Source organism: Corvus hawaiiensis, chromosome 23 (assembly GCF_020740725.1).
Source record: "Corvus hawaiiensis isolate bCorHaw1 chromosome 23, bCorHaw1.pri.cur, whole genome shotgun sequence".
In the NCBI taxonomy this organism is placed as follows: Eukaryota; Metazoa; Chordata; class Aves; order Passeriformes; family Corvidae; genus Corvus; species Corvus hawaiiensis.
The window spans coordinates 2,459,148-2,483,143 of NC_063235.1; the positions used below are offsets into that span (position 1 = coordinate 2,459,148).

At 43.1% G+C, this 23,996-nt stretch overlaps 1 protein-coding gene across 6 annotated transcripts in view; it reads right to left on the minus strand.

Annotated features, from left to right (window-relative positions):
• The window catches only part of EYA3 (EYA transcriptional coactivator and phosphatase 3), a 58,530-nt gene that overhangs the window by 18,316 nt on the left and 16,218 nt on the right, over nucleotides 1–23,996 (minus strand). The window contains exons 1-8 of one of the 6 annotated variants that reach the window (XM_048326854.1): nucleotides 22,197–22,501; nucleotides 21,857–21,984; nucleotides 19,411–19,505; nucleotides 13,146–13,189; nucleotides 11,012–11,091; nucleotides 8,364–8,430; nucleotides 7,443–7,585; nucleotides 2,017–2,154 (exon numbers count right to left, since the gene is read on the minus strand). In XM_048326854.1, coding sequence (XP_048182811.1) covers nucleotides 2,017–2,154; nucleotides 7,443–7,585; nucleotides 8,364–8,430; nucleotides 11,012–11,091; nucleotides 13,146–13,189; nucleotides 19,411–19,443 — 505 coding nt within the window. In that variant the 5' untranslated portion in view covers nucleotides 19,444–19,505; nucleotides 21,857–21,984; nucleotides 22,197–22,501. Of the gene's footprint in view, nucleotides 1–2,016; nucleotides 2,155–7,442; nucleotides 7,586–8,363; nucleotides 8,431–11,011; nucleotides 11,092–13,145; nucleotides 13,190–19,410; nucleotides 19,506–21,856; nucleotides 21,985–22,196; nucleotides 22,502–23,996 lie in introns of those variants that run through there. The other 5 variants (XM_048326855.1, XM_048326853.1, XM_048326856.1 and 2 more) reach the window with 5 other exon arrangements.

Sequence of the window (23,996 nt, forward strand, 5' to 3'; positions counted from 1 at the left end):
CTTCTCCTGTGTGAAAACCTGACAAAGATGGGGTTGTGCAGTTTGCAAAGGAGAAGGCTTCAGGGAGACTTTAGAGCCCCTTCCAGCAATCAGAGGGGCTCAGAGAGAGTTGGAGAAGGACTTTGGACAAGGGATGAAGTGACAGGATAAGGGGGATGGCTTCCCACTGCCAGAGGGCAAGGTTAGACAGAATACTGCAAAGGAATTCTTGGTTGTGAGGGTGCCCAGAGAAGCTGTGGCTGCCCCCTCCCTGGAAGTGTCCAAGGCCAGGTTGGACAGGGCTTGCAGCAAGCTGGTCTAGTGGAAGGTGTCCCTGACCATGGCAGAGGGGTTGGAAGTGGATGATCTTCAAGGTCCCTTCCAGCCCAAACCAGTCTGTGATTTTATAGCTCTTCTACAAAGCGAGGCCTGACATGGGTCTGTCACCTCACCAATCCCCAGGGATCCACCTGCTCCCCATGGGATATCACTGGGAAATCTGGCAGGGGTCATGTTGTGTAGAACCATTCCTGACCCTTGGCAGTTAAAGCCGGTGCTGTAAGACCCATTAAGTCATTCTGCTGGTGGGAGTATGGGAAGAACAGTCATGCTGGAAGGAAGGGAGTATTTCCAGTATTGCTTTCCTTGTGTTATGAATGTGGAAAGTGAATTAAGGATAAATATTACACTAGGCCATTGACTGTCACAATAATGCAAGCTGAGGAAGTATCATGACATACCATGTGACTTTCCTTGGTGAGAGACATGCTAAAACCCCACTCGCTGCTAATTTTAAGAACTATCCTCCTTTTCTTGGCTCTCATGAGACCACATCTGGTTATTGGCATTCAGTTTGGAGCCTCAAGCACAAGAAATATGTTGATAAAATTCAGTGGGTCTGGTAAAGAGACACCAAGCCAGTCAGGGATCTGGAGAAAATGCCCTGCAAGGGGCGTTTCAGGGGAGAGGGACTGTCCAGCCAGGAGAGGAGGTGGCTTTGGGGACCTGATGCAGCCTGCTGGTACCTGCATGGACATTAGTGAGAGGACAGACACAGGCTCTTTTTGCAGGTATGCAGCAGCAGGAGGAGAGAAATGGTCAGAACATGAAAGAGGGAAAGCTCTGAGTTGACAAAAGGAAAAAAAATTTCATCATAGTGACAGTCAGGTTCTGGAACTGGCAAAATTTCCACCGTTGGAGGTTTTGGACACACAAGTAGATAAAGCTCTGCAACCTGGTTCTGAATTCTGTATCAACTACTCTTTGAGCAGGAAGCGGAACTAAAAATCTCCTTAAGTCCCTGAATAATTCTGTAAAATTATTCCACAAGAAATATATTACGAATTCCTGAAATGCTTTATAAAATCCTCAGAGAAAGAGACAAATTTTCACAATTCGTCATCAAAACGTAAGTGGCAAAATCCAGCCTCAAGAAAGCTATCAATTCACACATAGGTGCCATAAGCAACAATATTCCATTATTCAGCTATCTGGCACATTCACTCCTAAAAACTGCTGTGGAAACTGGCGAAATTTAGCACCTGCCTTCTTAGATGTGGCACTTCCAGCAACTATAATATTTGTATGGTAGTTCTATACTGAGAAATTCACTTCCTAGCAGATCTACCAACCCAGTGGGTGTAATATGCAAGAGCCATCTACCTCCAGAAGGAATTAAAAACAAATGTTTAAAAATCTCACTTCGGTCAGTGTATTTCCTGACATCAAGCTAAAGACCACAAACAAAGAGAAATGCAAGAGCATTCCCAGTAAAGCATGCAAGAACACAGCATTTAGTCTCCTTTCCCCTTCCCATTTGCTCCTCACCCTGTTCAGCCCAGCAGCATGGCACCAACGAGCCAGCCTGGTGCACACACAGGTATGAGGCAAATACAAACCCAGACAGACACAGGCACAAAGAAAAAAGAGGCAAAGCATGAAGAAGCATGCACAAACCAAGGACAAGCGTGCAAGCCTCTCTGGTATCTGGACTCGGTTAGGTGGAGAGAGATGCAGATAAAAACCATGCCAAGTTACCTTCAATGGAATAAGAATAATGTGCTGGGCTGGGCTGGCTTGTGGTTAACCCTGTAGTGCAGGTAAGAACACTGTGCTGACTTGTAGATGGAGTCTGAATTAAACCACTTTCAGGTTTCATACCTGGCCACAGTGCACCTGAATCAGATAAATTGGACCAGTTACAAACAAATATGCTGGGACCAAACAGCATGCTCCTACCTCAGATTAAGATTTTGCTCTTCACAAAAGCCAAGTAACAAATGACACATGGAAAATGTTTCATTTCGGCAATAGCAAGTGCTGACTGTCAGGCTGTGCAGGGTTTAGAGCTGGTGACAAAAAGGCTGAAAAAGAGAAAATTAAAAGCACCAAGAAGGCTAATTTGCAAAGCTTTTAACTAAAAATCTGCTTGTGTCACTAAGTTTCACTGCCCATGCAGATAAAGGACCTGCCAATTGCTGTGATTTTGGGCTGAGATGCACAGCACTGCAAGTGACATCAGCTGTTACACAGTGAGGCCGAAGCCAAGATCTATGAAGGCCAAGCTTAACACTTCCACTACTTCACTGGGCTTTGGGATGAGTATTTTAAAACAAGCCAAAAGTCAGTAATTTTCCTATACTGACAACAACAAATATAGAGCTAAAAAAGAAATTAAAAATCCGAACGTTTCTTCCAGATTTACTGTTGTTTTGGAATGCTTTTGTAACAATCCTGGGCACAGCAGAGAGAGCAGAGTGACTGTAATTATGTGTACAGGGCACACTTAGCATGTGGTTCAGCTCAGGTGCCATGTTAAGATCGAGGTCTCTGCACTGTTGGGTGCCAACAGTGTCCAACTAAGGCAGTTCAGCTCAGGCCTCACTCTTCAGGGCTCTTCAGGCTTTCATTTGAGTGTCTCCAAATCTACAGCCAAAGTCAAAGACAGTTCTCCCTGGCCCTGGTTAGAAAGCAGAAATATTTTGAGAGGATCTACTTAAAAACAAGCAGGAGTGTGCAAAGCAGAGGGACAAAGAACGTTCAGAGCTAGACAGAGTTCAGGGCCATCAGAAAGACCACCCTCCTTTTTAAACATCCCAAAAACAGTACCAAGGCTGCAGAAGCCACCTGCAGCCCTTCATCCACTCTAGCAGGATTGAGCCATGGGCTATGAGCTCTAGGTTTCTTACCTAGAAGACTCCATCAAGCTAGACATGAGCAGCAGCTCCAAGAGGTTGCTCCATGCTGGAGCTTTGTCAGAATTAAATTCTGCAACGGCCCTTTTGATTTATTTACATACCTGATCTCAAACTGACACCTATGAGTCAATAATAATAAATCACCCCCCTCTATACAGCCACCCCAGGGTTTGACTCTTCAACTCTCAAATTGCATCTTTGTTAAGGTTTCAAACCTCCAGAACCTCAATAATTAGCAAACAAAAAGGAAAGGCTGATTTAAGAAAGACTGTAGATACACTGCAGAAACTCCAGAACAAAATATATGGGAAACAGATCCTCTAAGTAGAGTGGGAGCAGCTGTGTTTTAGTCTGGAAAGGGAGTGCCACCATCTCCAAATGGGTGAGCAGTTTCTATAGGGGACAGTAACCAGAAGCTCCTTAGGGCACAAGACAGAGGGACAAGGAGCAGACAGCACCACAATGTGATGGTCTCGTGACATGCAGAAGTGCCAATCAACCTGACAGTGAAACACAAACCCACCCTGAATGCTACAGGATAATGCCCACACCGGGAGTGTGGCACCAGGTCAGACACATGCAGAGGCGCTGGCAGCACTGGCTGGGTGCCAGCACAGGAGCTGATTCAGGTCATGTGCTAAGGCATCTTTCAGCCCCTCCCTTCCATGACTCTGTTGCTACAGATGTGTCCTACTTTCTATACAGCAAGGCACACTCCTGGACTGGTGGTATTTGTCCTTCCCCTCTCATTCTGCAGGACAGCATTATGAGCTAGCACAGTCTCAAGGATGATAGAGAAGAAGCTGTAAGAGGGGGAATGACTCTTCCATGTCCAGTGGCAGCACTGTATGTCACAGAATGTCACAGCATACATCTAACATACGTGGAAAGGCCCCACACAGGACATCCCATCACTTGTAGGTTTTTCTTGAGTTAATGTAAGCCATCACATCCATGGTGTTTCTAATACCAACTTACAGCTACACATATGCAGCCTGGATGTCACTACTCTTATTTTAATGCTTCTTTAAAAAAAAAAAAAATCTCTCCAGACCACAAGGGCATCTCATGCAGAACAATGCACTGAACACTAAGAGAGATGACAAATCAGCAAGAGCATAGGTCATCCCTTCTCTAAAAGCAGCATCCTGACGTCAGCCACCTCAAGACTATGCTTGTGTTTGTCAGCTTGCTTGAATTTCATGCTGGTTTGTTCCAATTAGATCATCCATGGTGCCTTCTTTCTGGCATAGAAACAAATACACAGTAGAAAGACACACCAACCCCTGTAACAAGCCCTCTGGTGCTGGTAAAACATCTGACCAAGTTGTTGGCCCTCACCTGCTCACTGGAGATTTTGTGAGCAGAAACAATTTCCAGAATTCTCTCTGCAATGTGCACGTTCCATCCTCTACCCTCTATCTCTCCGTCACACCATGCAAGGTCCATCTTCTCAGTATGACTCAGCAGGTACCACTCCAGTATGATTTCCATTACTGGAAATAATGACTTTTAACATCTTCCTAACACTTGATTTCACACTAAAAATTCAGGTGTTAAACAACAGACCTCAAAATCCACAGCATCCAAAACATTTTGGATGTTTTACAGACAAAAGCTCCTTTGAAATCAATAGAAAATGCAGATCTCCTTCCAGGTCTTCAGAAGAATTACTAGTGTTACATTTAGAGTATAATACTGAAGCAGCTGAGGTACCCCTGCATTCCAGAACCTTTGGATTTAAAAAAAGGAACACTCCCCCCAAACACAGTCATCACTGCTGCCACCAACAAAACATCCCTCACACAACACACTAACAAAACACCTACACCCTCCCGCCCTCCCAAATTGTAGAATTAAATCTAAGCCACCTTTTTAAACAACTTCACTGGAGCACTCCACATATTTACAAATATTTGCCTTTAAAAAAACCAACATGTGACACATTAAAACATGCAACAGCACACCAAGCAGCCTCAGTGCACCATGCACAACAAACTGTCGAGAAACACCAAATAAATGAAGCAAAGGAAACCATCAGCCACTGTTCAGATACAGCAAAAAACAGTGCAACAAGACCCTGAAACTGAAGTGCAGGCACCCAGTGAGGAAGAGTATGTTCCAATAACCATTAGTAAGTACAGTATTAGTAATTTAACTTATGTTTAACAAAGCCAAGTCTGGATTTATTATCTTTCCTACACCATCTTTCAAATATATCATGACAAATCAATTGTTCTGTAATCTTTATAAAAGCCCATGCTCTGTCAGCAGCTAACAAAAGCCAGAAATATAGCTGCTTTTATTCAAAGACATCTAATTTTTTAACTATAGAAAAATTCATCCTTACACACACCAAAGTACTAAGATTTTAGCACTACAGATAAATCTGCAAGAGGCTCAGTGCATATGGTTGTGCAGTACAACCACAAGCCCCTGAGACATATCACAGAACTGTAAAAGCTGGAAAAGACCTTTAAGATCAAGTCCAACCATTAACCCAGCAGCACCACCATGTCCACCACTAAACCATGTCCTCAAGTGCCATATCCATGTTTTTTGAACACTCTAAGGGAGGTGACTCCACCACTTCCATAGGCAGGCGGGGTGCTCCCCCAGGTTCCCTGCACAGTGGGGTGATGCTCTCCCCTTTCATCAGTGTTGCATGCTAAGGGATAAAACAGCCTCGGCTATCTTCCATTTTCTGAGATCTGGCAACATTGTACAATATTTACATATGAAACCAAGTTAGGCAACATTGAAAATGGAAAGAGAAGTTAAAGTGTTCATTTTTAACAATCAGTTATAAAATTTGGCATGTGTGTGGGGCTGGTCAGTCACGGGTTTGGTTTTTTTTTTCCCCAGTGCCTGACACTTTAATGTCCTGGCTGCTTAGACACAGTGGGGAACAAGGGGCTGGAGAGCAGCCTGAGGAAAGGGACCTGGGGGTCCTGGTCAATGGCCAGTTGAACATGAGTCATCTGTGCCCTGGAAGCCAGGAGGGACATTCATGTCCTGGGGGCATCAGGAACAGGGAGGGATTGTCCTGCTCTGCTCTGTGCTGGGGTGGCCTCACCTTGAGTGCTTGGGCAGTTTTGGGTGCCTCAATACATAACGGATGTAAAGCTATTAGAGTATCCAAAGGAGGGCCATGAGGATGGTGAATGGTCTGGAGGCACCACAGGAGGAGCAGCTGAAGGCCCTTGGTGTGTCCAGCTGGAGCAGAGGACACTGAGGGCAGAGCTCAGCGGGGCTGCAGCTCCTCCCGAGGGGCAGCTCCGATCTCTGCTCCTGGGACAGGGACAGCACCCAGGGAGCGGCTGGAGCTGGGCCAGGGCAGGCTCAGGCTGGAGAGCAGGGAAAGGTTCTTCCCCCAGAGGCTGCTGGGCACTGCCCAGGCTCCCCAGGGAATGGGCACGGCCCCGAGGCTGCCAGAGCTCCAGGAGCGTTTGGGCAGCACTGCCGGGGATGCCCAGGGTGGGGTTGTTAAGGTGTCTGGGCATGGCCAGGAGTTGAACTCAGTGATCCTTGAGGGTCCCTTCCAGCTCAGTACACTCTATGATTCTAATATACAGAATACAAGGAAAGACCAGGCAGTCTTTCACTAGCTAACCCACCCAGAAGTTACATATTTTTCTATCTGCACTACTCATCTTCAGTTCCCTTTATACACCATGGAGAAAACCCAGAGGTGTTTCCCCACCCATGCACAGGGTGGATAGCTCAAACCCTGTAACGGAGCTTTAGTGACAACACAAGTCTGACCCTTCAAGCATTTGCAAAGACTGCAATAGCTATCAAGAGGTCTCAGTTTTTAGAGCAAATTAAGCAAATTATTTGCCTAGTAAACTTGGAGACATTTTAGCATGAGCTCTCATTTGGTGAAAGATGAAATAAAAAGTCTTAATCTTGGACAACAAAAAGGAAAGGAAAAAGCAGAGAAGTTGTAGTATGGGGTGTTGTGTCATTTCACTAACAAAGAAACTCCACAAACACAGCCATATCACAACTGAAGACAATTATGAACCCAAGCCAAGAACCATATAACAAACTTCATGGGGAGAACCAAAGTAACAGCTTTGTAAGAAATCTTGTAAGTTGAAGTCCCATCATGAGATCAGTGCCCATCTACAATTTAAGCTAGGCACGTGGTCTCCTACAAACTCTTCTCTCCAACACACCTGGTTAAGCTTAACATTGGCTTTTTAATGAGACATAAAACAGTAATTGCAGGCACCAAGAAGTCTTTGAAAAGTCACTTTTTACCGAAAGGAGGTAGTCCGTAGGTCTGAGTGGTCTGGGGGTAGATGGTGTAGGGCTGGGACTGCTGTAGTGCTTGGTACTGAGGCTGACCAGGGTAAGGGCTCATTGTTTCCGATACTGGTACAGAAAGGATATGTGCATATGGCCTTAGTGAAAAGAGAGAACAAAAGTCAGAAAGAACTATTTACATTATGCATCTTTCAGCCTTCAAACCAGAAGACACATCAAAAAATTGCTCCAGAAAGGAGAAACTTCTCAGACTGACACATCCTCTTAGTGCAATAAGCTCCTTGTGCTTCCCAAGGCAAGCTCTTGAGTTAATAGATGCTGCCAGCTTCCTGCAGTGACACCAGGGAAACTCCCTCCTCCATGATGCCACAGTACCAGTGCTCATCCAGGACTGCAACGGCAGGGTGAGTTGGGAAGGACAAACTCCCCATTCCAACAGGCACAAGTAGTTAGTCCCATTTATCATGCCTTACTACACCAGACCCTAAAGCTACTGTAATAAAGCCGTATCTGTAAGAACCAATGGGACACACACAGAGACTACACAAAAACCAAGCAGCGGGGGCTAAAACCTATCCTGCTCCAACGGGCAGAATTACAAAGATCCATAAACACAGTGAATGATGAGAAAATCTTATATTCCCCTTGTACTTATCTATGTTTGTTTATTTGGCAAATATTATGTGCACTATTCATTATCATGTTAATTACTTGAAGGGGCTCATTTATCTTTGTGAACATAAAACAACAGTAACTAAAGTCAAAGGGTGAATTCTGTAAATTCAGTGTCCTCAGCAATGAGTATCTGTTGCCAGTAGTGGGATTTACAGCATTAGAGAAATGCATGAAGATACAAAAAGATTACTTCAGAAAGAAGTAAGAGTTACAGAACTGAGTAACAATTTCTTGACTTACTTTGCAGAATACATTTGTGAGGTATAATCATTTGATGACCTTGGGATATAATCAGTGCATGTCATAACTGAAAAAAAAATAGTTTGTGTAATTACAGAGGTGCTTTCAAAACCCAACAAATAAATACAAATATCAATACTTATGGTACATTTTAGTCAACACACAGGATTTACAAAGAGTTTTAGTGCCCTGAATATTTGTTTCAAAGCAAATTCTCAAAAACACAGTTAAACTGGCACAAAAATGTTCTGCCAGCTCACAGCAGGTAGATCAGTCAATCACACTATTCCTCCCTGTGTAACAGTGCTCTTTATCAGCTGGTACTATAATTTTTTTGCAACCGTCGTAAAAAAAATTTGATTTCAGTCCATCCCAAAACCCTGCATATTTGCCAAAGGGGCTTCATCCACACCAAGCATAACATTTCTGCGTCCTGGAGCAGAGAGCAAATGCCTGTTTTGCCAAGCTTTCCTCTTCCTCTACGTACTCTACCCATGCACGGCTCCAGCAAACTGTCTTTCCTGTAAAAAGGAACAGCTCCAGCTCAATGAACTTAATCACACACAACCAGTGAAGCACAGCTGCAGTGCACAAGGCCCAGAGATTCCTCTAAAGTAATCTGGTAGTTACATTCAACCAGATGTTTCTATTTTTCTGCTTGAATAAATCCACAACAATTGTACTCTGAAACTGGTAAGACAGAGCGGCTCAGCTGGCAACTCACAGAGGAAATGTTTCAAACGTTCTCACTCAGCACAGCCTGTGGCTCTAGTACACCTTGTGTGAGACAGCTCTGTTACAGCATTCCAGGTTGGGGTAGAGAAGGGGGCTTGGGCTCCTATGGCTTAATCCAAGAGCCATTAAACACCCCCTAGATTCACATGAACTGACCTGATTAAATACTCTGCTGTCCATCAAACTAGGAAAGCAACGATGGGCAGGACCCCAGCACTGAATTTGGCCCCGTGCAGCCTGTCTGGCACACACCACCACCACAGTGCAGTATGCTGCTGGGAGCTACAACTTCTGTGACTGTGTATCTGCATGGTACATGGATTTATCAGTTCAGATCTAGAAGCACCATAGCCAAACCCTTAGCAAGCACGGCTGCACTGCTGTGGATCCAGCTGATTCCCCTTTGAAAGCAGACAAAGCACCCAGGGCTTGCCCAAGAGGTAAGCCAGGATAACTGTATCTCCTTGTGTGGGCCCAGGGGCCCCACTCCTCTACCCCTACCATTGCAAGAGGCCACACTTCCCTCTCCCTCTGGAGTGACTCAATTAACAGCCTTCAAAACAGCACAGGGTCATGGATAACAGCATACTCTACTCTGGGATTTGATCCAGATGCCAATAATGTGCTCAGAAAAGTTGGGCTTTCCGTATCAGACTTACATTATCATTCTTGTATGGCCACATAGTTAACTCTCCTGAGTTACACTGAGGAAAGCAAGACAGTCGCTACAGGCAACCCTAACCCTAATGTGCATTCTGCCACCTCAATAACCTTCTCTTTGTGTAATCTGAACACAAGCAGCTGAGCGGTACAAACCATCAAACCACACGTGCTGAACCTCCCAAATGAACCATGAATCACCTTCCTCTGCTCCTCAGTGTTTGCCCTTACTCATAGTGTGAAGCCCATGCAGCACAAGGATACAACACAGAAACACAGGGAACTTTTGGAACTAAAGGCTTTCCTTTAACACTTGTCAGTTCCCACATCCCTCCTGCAAAAATGTTTAGGATTTGTAGGGTTTTTTTAAAAAATGTCAATATTCATCTGAATAATTATGTAGTAATTATATTTCTAGAATTCCTGTTTATAAAAGTGCATATGAAGAATTAGGCAATGGTGTAAAAAAGCAAAAAATTCCACAATAACACTGCATGCAGTTTCTGGGATTTGTAAACGGCTTATCCAGTTAGGCAGCAGGTTCTGCAGGCTGAAATTTCTCCTAACTCCTGCAACACCACAGTACCTGGATTAAAATAGCAAAGATCAAATCAATTACAATGGAAAGTTACACCTTACATACCTTCAGCTAAGCTGAGCTGATTTACACTTTGAAATATGTATTGGCAGTCAAAGGTATTCCACGTAGGAATCTGACCTTCCTAATAACCTCCAGCCCTCTTTTTCCAAAAGAATGGATACACTCCACTTTTCATTTATTATGCAATCTTTGTATTCCCTGCCTGTTTCCTCTCTGTTTATTTCCTAGGAGCTTTCTACAGACATTCAATACAGTTCAGAGTCCAAGATGAAGTGTATGGCATATTGCTACAAAGGACCCAACCAGCTGTGTGGAGATAATGATTTTTAAAACATGTTTACAATAGGCATTATAATTGATGTTGACTCAACCCTCAAGAAGAATCATGTCTAAGGCAGATAAGACACGGCAGTACTCAGAAGCACCCAACAGCAAGCTGGGGGGTAGTGACACAAAAATACTTGTTAGAAACAGATATTTCCTTACCATCAGGCATTAACATTTTGCAAACACTACAGCAAACATTTACTTTACAACTGATAGTGAGGGCAGGCTAAGGATTACAAGGAGAAGACAAAGATTAAGGTTGATGAAGCGTGGTACCAGGGAAAGACGCGAGGAAAGACAACTGGAAAATTCCAGAGATACTCACTCTCACTGGACATGGGAAGGTTTGAACCAAGGTTTGAAGATTCAGTTTTCTGATCGCTGACTTCTGTGTTGCTCACATGACTGCCAGGACAACAAAGGCTCAGTATTAGCATTATGAACTCTTAAATTAACATCCTTAGGCATCATAACCCCAGGTTCAACCTTTCTGACCAAGGCAAACTAACTCTTCACAGAACCTAGCCCTGTGCTCTTTGCTATTTCATGAAGAGATTCTGAGAGAGAGATCTGCAGCTGGAATTAGACATCAAACTATATGGGGTTTGAGTGGCCAGGGCTTGGTAGAGGGGGGACTGCAGGGGTGGCTTCTGTGAGAAACACCCCTTGGAGCCTCCATTCCCCCAGGCTGCAGCAGCCGAGGAACTGCTGCCAGCAGGGGTGTGTGGCCCTGCTGCCACAGGCTCCCCTGCCCATGGGCATTGCCTCGCTGCTGGGTTTGTCCCTGAAGACCAGTGCTGAAACATCCTTGAACTGGGGGTCACTTCTGTACTTAAATATTTGCAGGTTACTGGATTATTTTGGATTTCTCCCACACTGTTTCAGTTCCATGTCAATGTTGCTTTGTTCACATATAGAGTAGAAAGTACAGGTAATTCCTGATTGAAATTGTTTTTTCCTTGCTGATTACCTTCCTGGCTTTAGTTTTATTAATGCTAGTTCTGCAACACATCTTTTCATGAGGCTTTCAGCCATCTGTGTGCTGTTCTGATATTCTGAGACTGAAGTTTCTCAAGGTAAAGGAGCCAAGGTAACTGTTTGCTGCTGCTGAAGGGGTACTTCCACTTGTAGATCAGGTGTGCACCAAGCATGGTGCTCCGTGCCTCCCTCCATGACCAGACTCTACTCAGCATCCCAACAAAAAACAACTGCACAGTTTTGTGTTGGATGAGCAAATTAAACTCTCAGGAAGAGCCTAAAGGTGCCTGAGCTGACCTGCACAGGGAGCAGGAGGCTGTATGAGAAATAAACCCAAATCTTACCACACCTTCCCCCACCCCACCCTGCTTTCTGGGCCCAACTTCTGATTTTCTCTCCCTCCTCCACCCCCCACAGTGCAGGGGAATGGGAGAAACAGGTCCAATAACTTCTTTTAAACTAATCCATTGGTCAAACCTAAAATCATGTATAGTTTTATCAAAACAGAGCCAGAATATTTAAACAGTATATTTAATTAAGTTAGAAATGCAACTTTATCCCTCCCCATCTTCTATTTTTAAATACTGGATGTCTACAATTTTAAAATACAAGGATGTTTACACTCAAATCTTGAGCTCGCTGTGCCTGCAGGGAAGCTGTTGTCATGCTGAGGCAGGGTGACTCAGAGGTAGAAGGGAGAGCACCTTGACATGTTCAGACGTGCCCATGCTGCCCTCGAGTCCTTTCTACCCAAGAGAGGGAAAAAAACCCTCCCTAGGATGTGACTCCTCTGATCTCAGATGGGCCAGAAAGGGAGCTTGGGTGATTAGCTCAAATTTCTAACTTTTAGAATATACCATGTCCACTCCTGCAGAAATGGCATGTTTCCTCCTTGCTCCTATTGGAATGGCAGAGACTCCAAAGAGAAATCTTTCTTCACTGTATTTGCTGCTACTCAGAGAAAGAGAAAAAATCCTAATATAGCTATTCTCATTATAAGTAGTAATAATAATAGTTAATTCCTAAATACAATACCCATCAGAAAGCATCTACTGAGGCTAAAAATAGTATCACACAACAGCTTTAAATAGGAGACGCTACCAAATCAAGAGTTTCATTTCTCAAAGCAGTTTTCCACACAGGTTCACTAAGAATAGTAGCACAGATATTATTAAAATATCCCGAGTCTCACCAAATTAAACACATGTTATGTGCAGTACGTGACAGTCTCAATCTGTGAAAGATGGGCATGATGATGCCTTTAAGACTCTTTGTAGCCACTTTCATAAAAGCTTTATACTGTAGGGGCAGCTAATTATTTTTTATTGGGAACTTAATATTATACCAAATACAAATGCAGCTACATTTGCCGTAGATCTGTAAAAAATAAATCAAGAGGCAAATTTCTAAAATGAAAGCTTTATAATTGTAAAAGACCATAAAGAACTGTTCCACACTAAAATCAAATTTAAATCCCATACCTCAGGCTCTGTTCTCTGGATTCCTGCATCTTGGCTTTTTTCACCTGCGAAGACAAAAACGTTCAGAGCTACAACTAACACAAGCTGGAGGGTTCACAGTGGTGGCTAAATACACAGCCTTGTCCTGCACTCCAGAATTCACCAGTGGGCTCTTCACCTCTAAACAAGCCTTTTCCTAATTAGAAAACAAGGGCTGACACTGGATCTTTTATAGCGGAATTGTCATGTTAGTTATGTAATTAACAGGTGCTGAGATATACAGCCACAAAAACAGCTGGTAAGGACAATTCTGTGGAAATTGAATAAAAAAGTCATAAATTTTAACAAAATCTTATTCTGCATGGATTCAGCCATAATCTTTGCTCTCTTCCCCCTATATTCTAATCTTGCACAAAAATAGGAACATGAATGCTTTTGCTGTAATAAATTAGGAGGTTTGACTCCTGACTAAAACCAATACAGCATTTATTGTCATTTTGTAGGTTCCAGCTGGATCCTGTTCCTGTACCGGGTATTACATCACAGACAGCACTGCCTTGAACACAAATTCGGTTTTTGCAGGCTACAAACATTACTGTGAAACCCTCAGGAGGATGCCAGGGTCAGTGCCTGGATACACAGGCTTCTTTTTCCACACCTTCTCCCTCTAAGCAGGAAGTTTTACAGCCTTCCACATTTCCTGAGCAGGTTTAGATGCCAGACTTGCACCATCAGTATCATCCCAGCCCCTACAGGGCACTCAAGCACTGTTTAGCAGGTCTTCTGTGAAAAGGGGTCTGGGAAGGTACATGCTAGGTACCAGACTGCATGGACTCCAAAGAATAAACCTTTCACCATGTTATTCACATTTTCTTTCTCGGGTGAATATAAATAAAAGGTGAGGGAAATGCAATTTGACCATGAGAGGTCAAAATGTGCTTTAAAAAAAGAAGTAGTAACATACAAGTGAATTCCTGTTGGGCAAGAGGAGCTGGGAGGCAGGGGGGCAAAAAAGGCTCAAGGTCACAAGGGGAAAGGATGGGAAGGAGAAAGCTGAAAGGGCAATCTTCTCTCCCTGAGGAAGTTACCAGTATTCCAGAGCTCAGTCTGCTTTCATCTCTGTACTAGTCTCAGTGTCTCTTCCCTCTGGCACTCACTGCAGAACACTACAAACTTCAATAGCACTCATTACACCACAGAGAAGGCAAAGGAATGACAAGACTATGGCAGTACAATGATATCATACAGCCTCAAACCTCCTGCACTTTTAACTTCAACTTGAGCAAAGAGCTGGTCACAGTCATTGACATGAACTCCTGGGGTGGTTCTCTAGCCCACAGCTTCACAGACTTCTCCAGAGTCCTCCTCCTGCCTGCCCAGGAACACATATTACTTCTGGTCCACATCACCACAAGGTCCTGCACCCAAAGGGTCTGCACCAGTCTTCCCCACCCAAAGACAATGTCAACTACAACACTATGGGAAAGCAGACATATGTTACCCCAGCTGTCTCAGGCACCAAGTTACCAGCTATCATCCATTCATGGCACCTCTCAACTCCTCCTGTCATCCTTCTGCCTTGCAGCAAATGCTCCAGCCCTTCCCTGGGACCCTGCCAACCTGCTTCTGAGCAGGGACCTCAGCCATCAACACCAGCAGAAAGCTCAGGATGCCAAACTGCCCACAGGGTTCCTTAGGAAAAGAGACAGAAAAAAACTAGTCACACCAAAAAAAGTAGGGGCAAACTGCTTCAGACCAAAATAACATGGAGGATAAAACTAAAAATTAACTTTAGAGTTGGCAGCTTGAATTTTAGACTTCACAGGATTTTACTGCTGTTTCCAGTCAGGTACTCGATACGATCAGATGTCCGCAACTTCAGTAGTTTGTGGTTTGTTAATATGGAAGGTGAACAGAGAAACCAGCTCACTTACAAAAATGCCCAAACCAAGCCCTCTGCCCCAAAGGAAGCGAAGTTTTGTATGAACACATCAGTTTTATTGCTGTTTTCACCAAAACTAGAACAGGAGAGCTGTTCCTAAGACACTTCACAGCAGACAGGACTTGAGCTCAAAGCCCCACTCTGCTGCTCTGCCCACTGGACTGGAACTTCTCTCTGAATGAGTATCTACAGCACAAGGCCATCATGGCTTGTTCTCCCACAATGGGAGATCTTCCTCCTCTGCCAAACCATGCCCTCAGTGATGCACAGTGATCAGTATTTTACATTGTTCCATGGCACGGAGTTGGAACTAGATGATTTTTAAGGTCCCATCCAACCCAAACCAGCCTATAATTTTATGATAGGAGTTTAAGTCAATTGTTAAATTCATTAAAAAAAAAAAAAAAAAATCAGTAAATATCTGGAGATGTTTTCATCCTCTCTTTTTTAAATGGCCCTGGAATGTCATAGCCATTGTGACTGTGCAGCAGAAGTCAAGCCAAACTGCAATTTTGGATGTCAGCTTACCATGTCCTGGCCTCAGCTGGCCAGCCTTGGCTTGTTCCCACCTTGGGAGGTTTTTAAAAGAAATTGTCCCTAATGTCTTAATGCTGTGCAGTAACATTTACAAAATTGTGACACTTCAGTGGGATGCAAACCCAATTTACAAAATCTTGATCCTTCAGTGGGATGCAAACTCACTGTTCTACCCATCACTAATCACTGCAATTTATACTACAAATTGAAGTGGGAGGGAACAGCTTTCAACAGACTTTCATGGCCTTAGAAAGCTTTTTCTTTGTTTCCTGGCACGTCTTAAAACATATTTAATGCAGGAACAGCACCTAGTAACCATAACATAAGGCTGATGTCTGGGGCACAAGGAGGGAGTACTGTCAAGATGTGCTTCTCTCCCACCTGGGTCTTGCCAAGACTCCAACTCCAAACCCTACCTGGGCACCTGTGCATCCTTCTCCTGCATGAACCATAGAAAAGGCTGTGGAAATCTCTTCAAACACCTTCTTTCAACATACACTTCCCCCTGAAAATCTTTGGAGAGATGCAGAAAGGTTTTTTGCTCCCTCTCAAGTGACAAGATCACAGTTCGAAGACTTTTCATAGAATCCCAGAATGGTTTGGGTTGGAAGGGACCTTAAAGTTCATCTTGTTCCAGCCCCTCTGCCATGGGCAGGGACACCTTCCACTATCCCAGGTTGCTCCAAGCCCTGTCCTACCTGGCCTGGGACACTTCCAGGGATGGGGAAGCCACAGCTTCTCTGGGCAGCCTGTGCCAGGGCCTCACCATCCTCACAGGGAAGAGCTTCTTCCTAACATCTAATCTAAATCTAATTTAAACCTACTCTCTTTTAGTTTGAAGCTATTCCCCATGGTCCTGTTCCTACCCTTGCACACAGCTCCTCACCAGACTTCTTATAGGCCCCCTTCAAGTACTGAAAGGATGCAGAAGTGAATTCATTCTTTTTAAAAATAAGGGATGAAAAAAGAGATAAAAAGAAAAAAGAAATTAAAACAAGGAAAAAGATGGGGTCTACCTCAGGGATTCATGTTTCAGCTTTAGCAACTGCAAAGGTTCACTCTCTAAGCTGTTCTGCTGCACTACGAGTGACATGTCTCCTAAGGTACATCTTTTCTCCTACCTTCATCTTCCTATTTCCCACTGGTTTGTGGCTTACATTGATTTTTGTAAGAAAAGAAAAAGAAAGAAAGAAAGAAAAAAAAGGCAGAAAGGGAAAAAAAAGCGCCAAATGGCACATTCTAGCTGATCCTTGCTCCCAAATCACAAATTTCTATCACTGAAAATCCAAGTAATGCTGGAAAGCTCTGTTCCTGCCTCTGAAAGACTGGAGGTCAGTCGTATTTACTGAGCCATACACAAAGTCTTCCTCCCGACATCAAGAGAACAGGTAGTCTACAAATGAATCCAACTCTGACTGACATCCATGGATAATTTCCAAGCCTGAGCAGACACAGGGACACTCCTCACTCCCAGCTCATCACCGAGCAGGGCAATAACTTTGAGACAACGCTGCCCAAGCCGTTGGGGAGCACAGCTGGGCTGCTGTGGCTGGAGCAGGGGACAGCACACATTCAGGGACAAGGGGTATTATTGCCAACCTCTCGCTAATTTCAATTAGGAAAAAACAGTGTATTTCTGGAGCCCTTTCCAACACATTGCTCTCCCCACCATGGACCCAGGCTTGCCCTCGCTGTCTGATGTGAGTGAGCAGTCATTCCAAACACACAGAGACCCGCTGGGTGTCTGCAGTGAGGCTCGCACAAGTTCACTGTCCTTTATAAAAAACATTTTGTCATTTCCTAGTATTAAGAATTAAAATAAGTATTATAAAAATTAACTACCTCCACCCACAACGCATTCAACAAGTGAGAGATTACTATACAGAATCACTTCTAAAAACTAATCCAGATTAATAATTTATTATAAATTCTGAATCTGTTTTCTAGCCCTGCAGTATGCACAGAAACTGTTTTCATTCTAATACAGACTTGAAGAGGGAAGAAACACTCAAAAACCAGGGACCAAAGCTATGGCCATACAACATGCCAGAGAGCAGTACAGAACTGAGTGATCAGTCTAACACTGAGCTAGAAAAAACACATTTTGGGAGCAATTATTACTATCAGTCCACATCAACATAACAAAACTACCCATCTTTTTTAATTAATTTTTTTTAAAGTAAAATACACTGAACTTGAAGTTCAATGACTTTTCTACAGGCTCCTTTCTGTCCTCAGTTATCAACAGTTTGCCATAAACATTATTTTTTGAAGTAACTTACTAATCTTGTCCCTGTGATTTAAGAAAAACAAAACATTTGGGAAAGAAATTAAGTGTGCACAATACCATCACTGGGTGATTCAGCTGACAGGATTTTGCAAAGCTGACCTCAGTTTCCTTTTATTTTTTTACTTAAAGAAAATTCACATGTTTCAGGAATGGTCTCACTATACAAAAAAGAAAACAAAATTTTCTTTCCATTTCCTCCTGCAAGAATGTTCCACTCTACCCAAAATACTGCCTCACTTATTCATTATGATCCATCTAGTCTTATATTCTGTCACAGAATGACTGACTGGTATCAGATACTTGAAAGAAATTACCAAGAAAATCTTTAGCTGAATATTACAACAGAATCTGCTTAAAGGACACTCCACTGAAAATTAGCTGTACCCTATCGCTTGTGCCCTGAAGAATAAAGACAGTTTTCATGGTATAAGGATGTAATTTCCTTTTTTAGTACATTTTTAAACTCTTCAAATAGCTGGAATACAAACTATATGGTTTTGCTACTTAGTTTCACATTTCATGGATATTACTCAGGCCCATCATCTGCAGATTGTGACAAGCCAGGTTCTAAATAATTTTAAGTTTACATTTCCATTTCATTTGACTTAGTTCCTAAGCCATAAAATTGCATAAATGACATTACAATGTATTTTCTAACTAGTTTAACTGAAGAACATTGAATTCTCACATTAAAAAGGCATCAAAATCTTTTCAATTAGAACACATGCAAAGTGCCCTCAAGCACATTATTCTGTTTCTGTGCGCATTTGACAAGGCCTCCAAGATTACAAGCATCACTCCCATGGTAATTTGGCAATTTCTTGTTGAGTCTGCACCAGGTTTATTTTGGGAACAGAACATTAATACAAATATTTCTGCTTAATTCCTTTGCTATTGTGTTTTAGATAGGCAATTTAATTCATCTCGTATTGTATTGATAATTCTCTACCCAACACTCCTGTGCTGTGTTAATATCAGTTATTGATAATGCAAACAGTACTGCAAATACTTCACAAATACGTAGCAACTTTAACCTTCCCACATGCTTCCCTACCCCAACGTACTGTTACATTAGGCATTAAAAAATGCCTTCCACTTGTGGAAACAATGAATTGCAGGATCTTTTCAAGATCTCAAGCATAAGAAGAATTAAAGACTACATACCCTGTAATAACCAGCATGCAGATTTTGTCCCTAAAATAGTAAATTTTATTTTCTCTACAACAGGCTTAAAATAAGTCTGGTTTTCTGAGCATAACAGGTAATCTTTGCATGCATAGAAACATCACAGAGTTCAAGTATACATAACTATTCCTTTATTACTACAGCCTGTGCAATTATAGTAAATTAAATGTACAGCACATTTTACGAACAACAAAATGCTTTTTGTCCTCTGGATAAATATACTAAGTATAAGCCTTCTTTTCCAGTATTAGTTAAAATAACTGTATACTGAATTTGTGAGATCACAAATTTGTTTTATATTTTCATTTTTAGTCTTTTTTAAATGTACTTACTGGTTGTTCGGGTAAGTCTTGTGGCTCTTCCATGGGTATTACTATTTTAATGCTTAAATGATTCAAATCGTGTGTTCCTCAGCAGTCTTCAAGTCCTGTTAAAAAAAGGTGTTCATAGCTTTATGTACTTTTGGGGGGTCTTATCATGTAGGCTATCAGAGAATATTAATTGCTATATACTCCTCCCACAAAACTCGTGTGGCCATCTCCCAAATAAAATACAAAACTCATATATGGAAAGATTTCATAAACAAGGGATTTAGCTTTAAGCTTTGAAGATACAGATTTTTCATGCACGTGGTACATTTCTACATCATTTACTCGGACCACACTGACTGCAGAAGCTAATACACTAATCAGACACATGCACCGTGATTTTAAAGACACTTTAAATGATCAAGTCTGGTCTACTAGGTCAGTAAACAGCATGATTCAATCTAACCTGTTTTAATTTAGAACATTTATATAACAAAAAAAATCAGGACAAGACTGTACACCTAAATGCATTTACACACAGTGCTGTTCCTTGCCAAATTCGCAAAGCAAGTTCTTTATTTCAACTGCACCTTTCAAAAAGAGAAGTTTGATGAAATTTTATAAAATAATTTTTATTTTGGAAGCATTTAGCAGAGAAATCTTATATCTTACACCAAAAAGCTGCAATCTTCCAGGGGCTTAAAATCATGAAAAAGAAATTTTGCAGAATATTTTCACAACCTGATTAACTTTTGCAATTTGCTGGGCAAAAGATAAAGGCCTGCGTCCTCCTGGCTTCCCCCTCTGCCCACATGACGTGCATGAGCAGTATGACCTGTGTTTTGCTCTTTCCCCTTCTCATTTTGGAGCCATTTTATTAAAATCAACCCCAACCTCTTCAGAGCAGCTTTTCCTGAGCTGCCTCCTCTGCCACCCCAGCAGCGCCTGCTCTGCCACACGCCCACACAGCACAACTTCAGGGGATTACAGAAATTAGAAAAAATGCTGAAAAACACTTAGCGGGTTGGAGAAATTAAATCCAGAGACTTTCTGTGCTGAGGTACAACCAATTCCTGCCTCCACAGCCCCAAAAGTCTGTCTCTAAGTGTCTGTGGAAATGCAAAAGGCCATTTTATCAACTGCTCTTTCTTCTAGGACCTTCTGTTTTCCCATCCTGTTCGGAGCATTCAGGCACCTTCAAATCATGGAACTATCCCCACACAAAGTGACTGACTGAACTAGTTTACAGAAGTAACTTTCTGGTGTCCTAAAAACCATGTCTCTGTCCCCTCCCTGGCTCCTGCCAGACCTACTTAACCTGCCAGCACATGCAGCCCGCCCACAGCCAAGTCCCACATGCCAGCCGCAGGGATGCTATGCAGCCTGGAATAATTTCATATTAACCACGAAAACACAAAGCATTTCTCCCTTATCTGAGGACAGGTCTTATGTGCCAGCGTGTATTGTACGTGCCAGGATAAAATTTCATTGAGGGTTTGAGGATTTTGCAAGGCTGCCACCCCTAATCAAAGCTACTTACCCTTATTGCCTGAACTCTAAATCAACTGAATTCACAATTAGTCTCGTCCATAACTCAGGTTCTTTGGAAACGACCCTATTCACAACACACAAGAAAGTCTACAATACAAAGCTCTACTGTTATCTTTACAGTTTTTTCTCCATCAGTTTCAATTGTTTTATTTTAAATATAAATCTTATTTCTTTTATTTTTTGTAGAAATAACAGAGAAAAATCAGGTCTGAAGAGAAACTCTGCCACTGAGAGATTATAAAAAGGAGTACAGAATACAGTGGCCAAGAGCAAGAAGATTTGGAATTCATACCTAGAGGTCCTGTCCCTCATCCTTCACTTCTCTTATTTAACCCTGTTTTGTTGTGTAATTTCATAGAAAAATCCCAAACTAAACTCTTCAGTACAGAAAAATATTTTGCATTCCACTGATCCACACAGCAGTAACTTCTCATGCCATGCTTTGCTTAAAGGCTGCGAGTAGTTTTACAATTTTGGTTTTGAGAAGGATCTAAATAGTTACAAAGGCAAAAAGATTCCCAGAGCCCCATTTAATACGTTACATGCATGAAGAAAACACTCTTCCCAAGTAAGTCAGGCACCTTGTAGCACCTGGAAGCAGATGACTGAACCAAAGCAGGTGAACAGTAAGTGCCTGCCTTAATGGCAGGTAGAACTTGGCCTCTGGTGGCTTCATGCCTTCTCCCAGGGAAGTGAGAACTCCAAGTGAGAACTTGGCCTAGGGTGGCTTCATGCCTTCCCTGTACCTCCAGAAACAGCAGCACGGGCAGAGGACACCTCACACTCGAGGTGTGCCCAAGGCTGTCGTTCCACAGACCAAGCAGCAGTGTGTGTCTGGGTGAAATGGAGGCACTGAACTTCACACCTGGGAGCAAGGGGTGAGGGCATCCTCCCCCAGCCAAGGTCAGCAGCAACTTACACTGGTATGGGAGAAGGGAGAGCTCCTGCCTCTCCCCACCTCCCGCAGCCCACTCCTGCCTGCCTGACACTCCCTCCTTCACGGCCACCAGAGGCTTGTGTGGTTGAACAGCAGTCTGGATGTAGGATCTGCTAAGGGAAAAGAAAGAGAAAGAAAAGAAAAACCAGAGAGACCCAAGCACAATCTTTTCTGCTAAGCTGCTGTCAGGGAGATCAGCTCTGGCCCTGCACAGCCCTGTTCCAGGGGAGCAAGCAGGACGTGGGTCAGAAAAAACATGCAAGCAGAGCAGCAGGATGTGCCTTTTCAGCCACAGTCATGGTAAATGAAACCATAATTTTACCATCTACTTGATGTTTCACTTCAATGAAACAGAGACATCAGTCATGGTGATAAATATACAACAGGCTTTTCACCTCTATCACCCACTCAGTCACCGGGTTCTCATGCAGAGCAGGCACACATCTTCTTGTGACTGGGCACAGAAAGCAGCAAGTCCTTGGATCGTGCTATGGCAAGTACCTCTCCCTGCCACTCTCCTCCCGCACTGAGAGGCTGAGTGAAGCTGCTGTCAGCTCCAGGGCCGAATCCACAAGGAGGAGGATCCAGGGAGCAGCTGCTCCTGCCCCGCTCTACCACAGCTAATCCCCAGCTGCCCTTCAGCCAGCCCCAGCCCTTGGCAGGTACAAGCCCCAGGTGCCCGAGCTCCTCCAGGTGCTGTTGGACACCACCTTACCCAGCAGCACAGGTCTGAACTGCCCAGAGCTTGGCTTTCCCAAAAAACAAACCCAGCATCTAGCACCTGCTCAGCCTGAGCTGCCTCAGAGGAGCACACTGAGCTAGCAGCTCACCAGCAACAAAGATGATTTTTAAAAACTGAAAATACACAACACTGATTTTTTGTTGGGGTTTTTTAGGGGGTTTCCTTGGTTGTTTTTTTTCTTCTTGCACATCAAATTTCAAAATTAGATTTTTAACTTGCATAAAACTCAAGGTAACTGCACTTCAGGTAAGCTTATCACCCATTATTACGGAACATTTTTAAACCCTAAGTGAACACAGCAGCAGAGCTATCAAAGAAGATCTTTGATATGTTCAGTTCTGCAGAGAGCCCAAACTGCTGTGGTCACACCCAAGGGCACTGGTCCCCATCCCACCACGGCCTAGCTCCCCGAGGCAACTGTGCCTGCTGAGCTCCCAGGAGAAGGAAGCGGGGACGTACAGCTCTGGGGGCAGCTGGGGCTTGATCAGGGTATATCTGTTCATACTTCTGTGTGAAGGAGGTCTCAAAAGCCAATTCAGGTGGTGAGAATGCTTCTGTGGGCCACTGGGTTTGTGAATGAGAAAAACAGTACAAAATGGAAGCAAGTGTGCAAGAAGCCATTAAATGAGCTGCTGCAATGAAAGAAACATTCAGAAAAATGAGTCCATGGTTCTGCTTCTAAAAACCAGCAAAGTACCACACTTTTTCCCTTTATGGGATGATTTTTGTTAATTACCTGATGAAAACTATTCTGTAATATGTGAATTAAACACCAGTTTTTATTTAATCTAGACTTGTTTTGAATAACCATCCTGTTTAATTCCAACTTGCATGGAACACCAACAACACAAAATATTAAGAATTGGGTGTGTCATTTTATTTTGTTTGCTCAATTTAAGGAGCCATGTTATCTAAACTTCCAACCAGAAGGCACCAGAGCAGAGGACAGGGCTGCAGAATCGCTCTCAGCAGTTGCCTTCTGCTCTGCACAACATCTTGATGCCAGTAATTCACTATTAAAAGCCCTGGCAAGTGATCTCCAGTTTCTTGCACTAAAACATGTATTAAAAATCCTAAAATACAAAGTCCAGCTTGGTCAGACTTTCTCAAACTAGATACTCTGGATAGAATTTCTGAAAGCTGCCCACTATGAACAGAGCCTGGATAGACTGCTATTTACTTTCAGCTTGTGCTTTCCAAGCTCATCTGCCTTGGCTTTGGATATAAACTTTCATGCAAGAAACAGTTCTCCCAAGCTGCAAATAATTAAAGTCAGGATAGTGTGATAAAACCAACACACAGTAATTACCCTGATCAGGAAAAAAAAGCTAATTGACAACGGTTTTGTATTACTTTAAATCAGTCACTATTTCCCTAAGA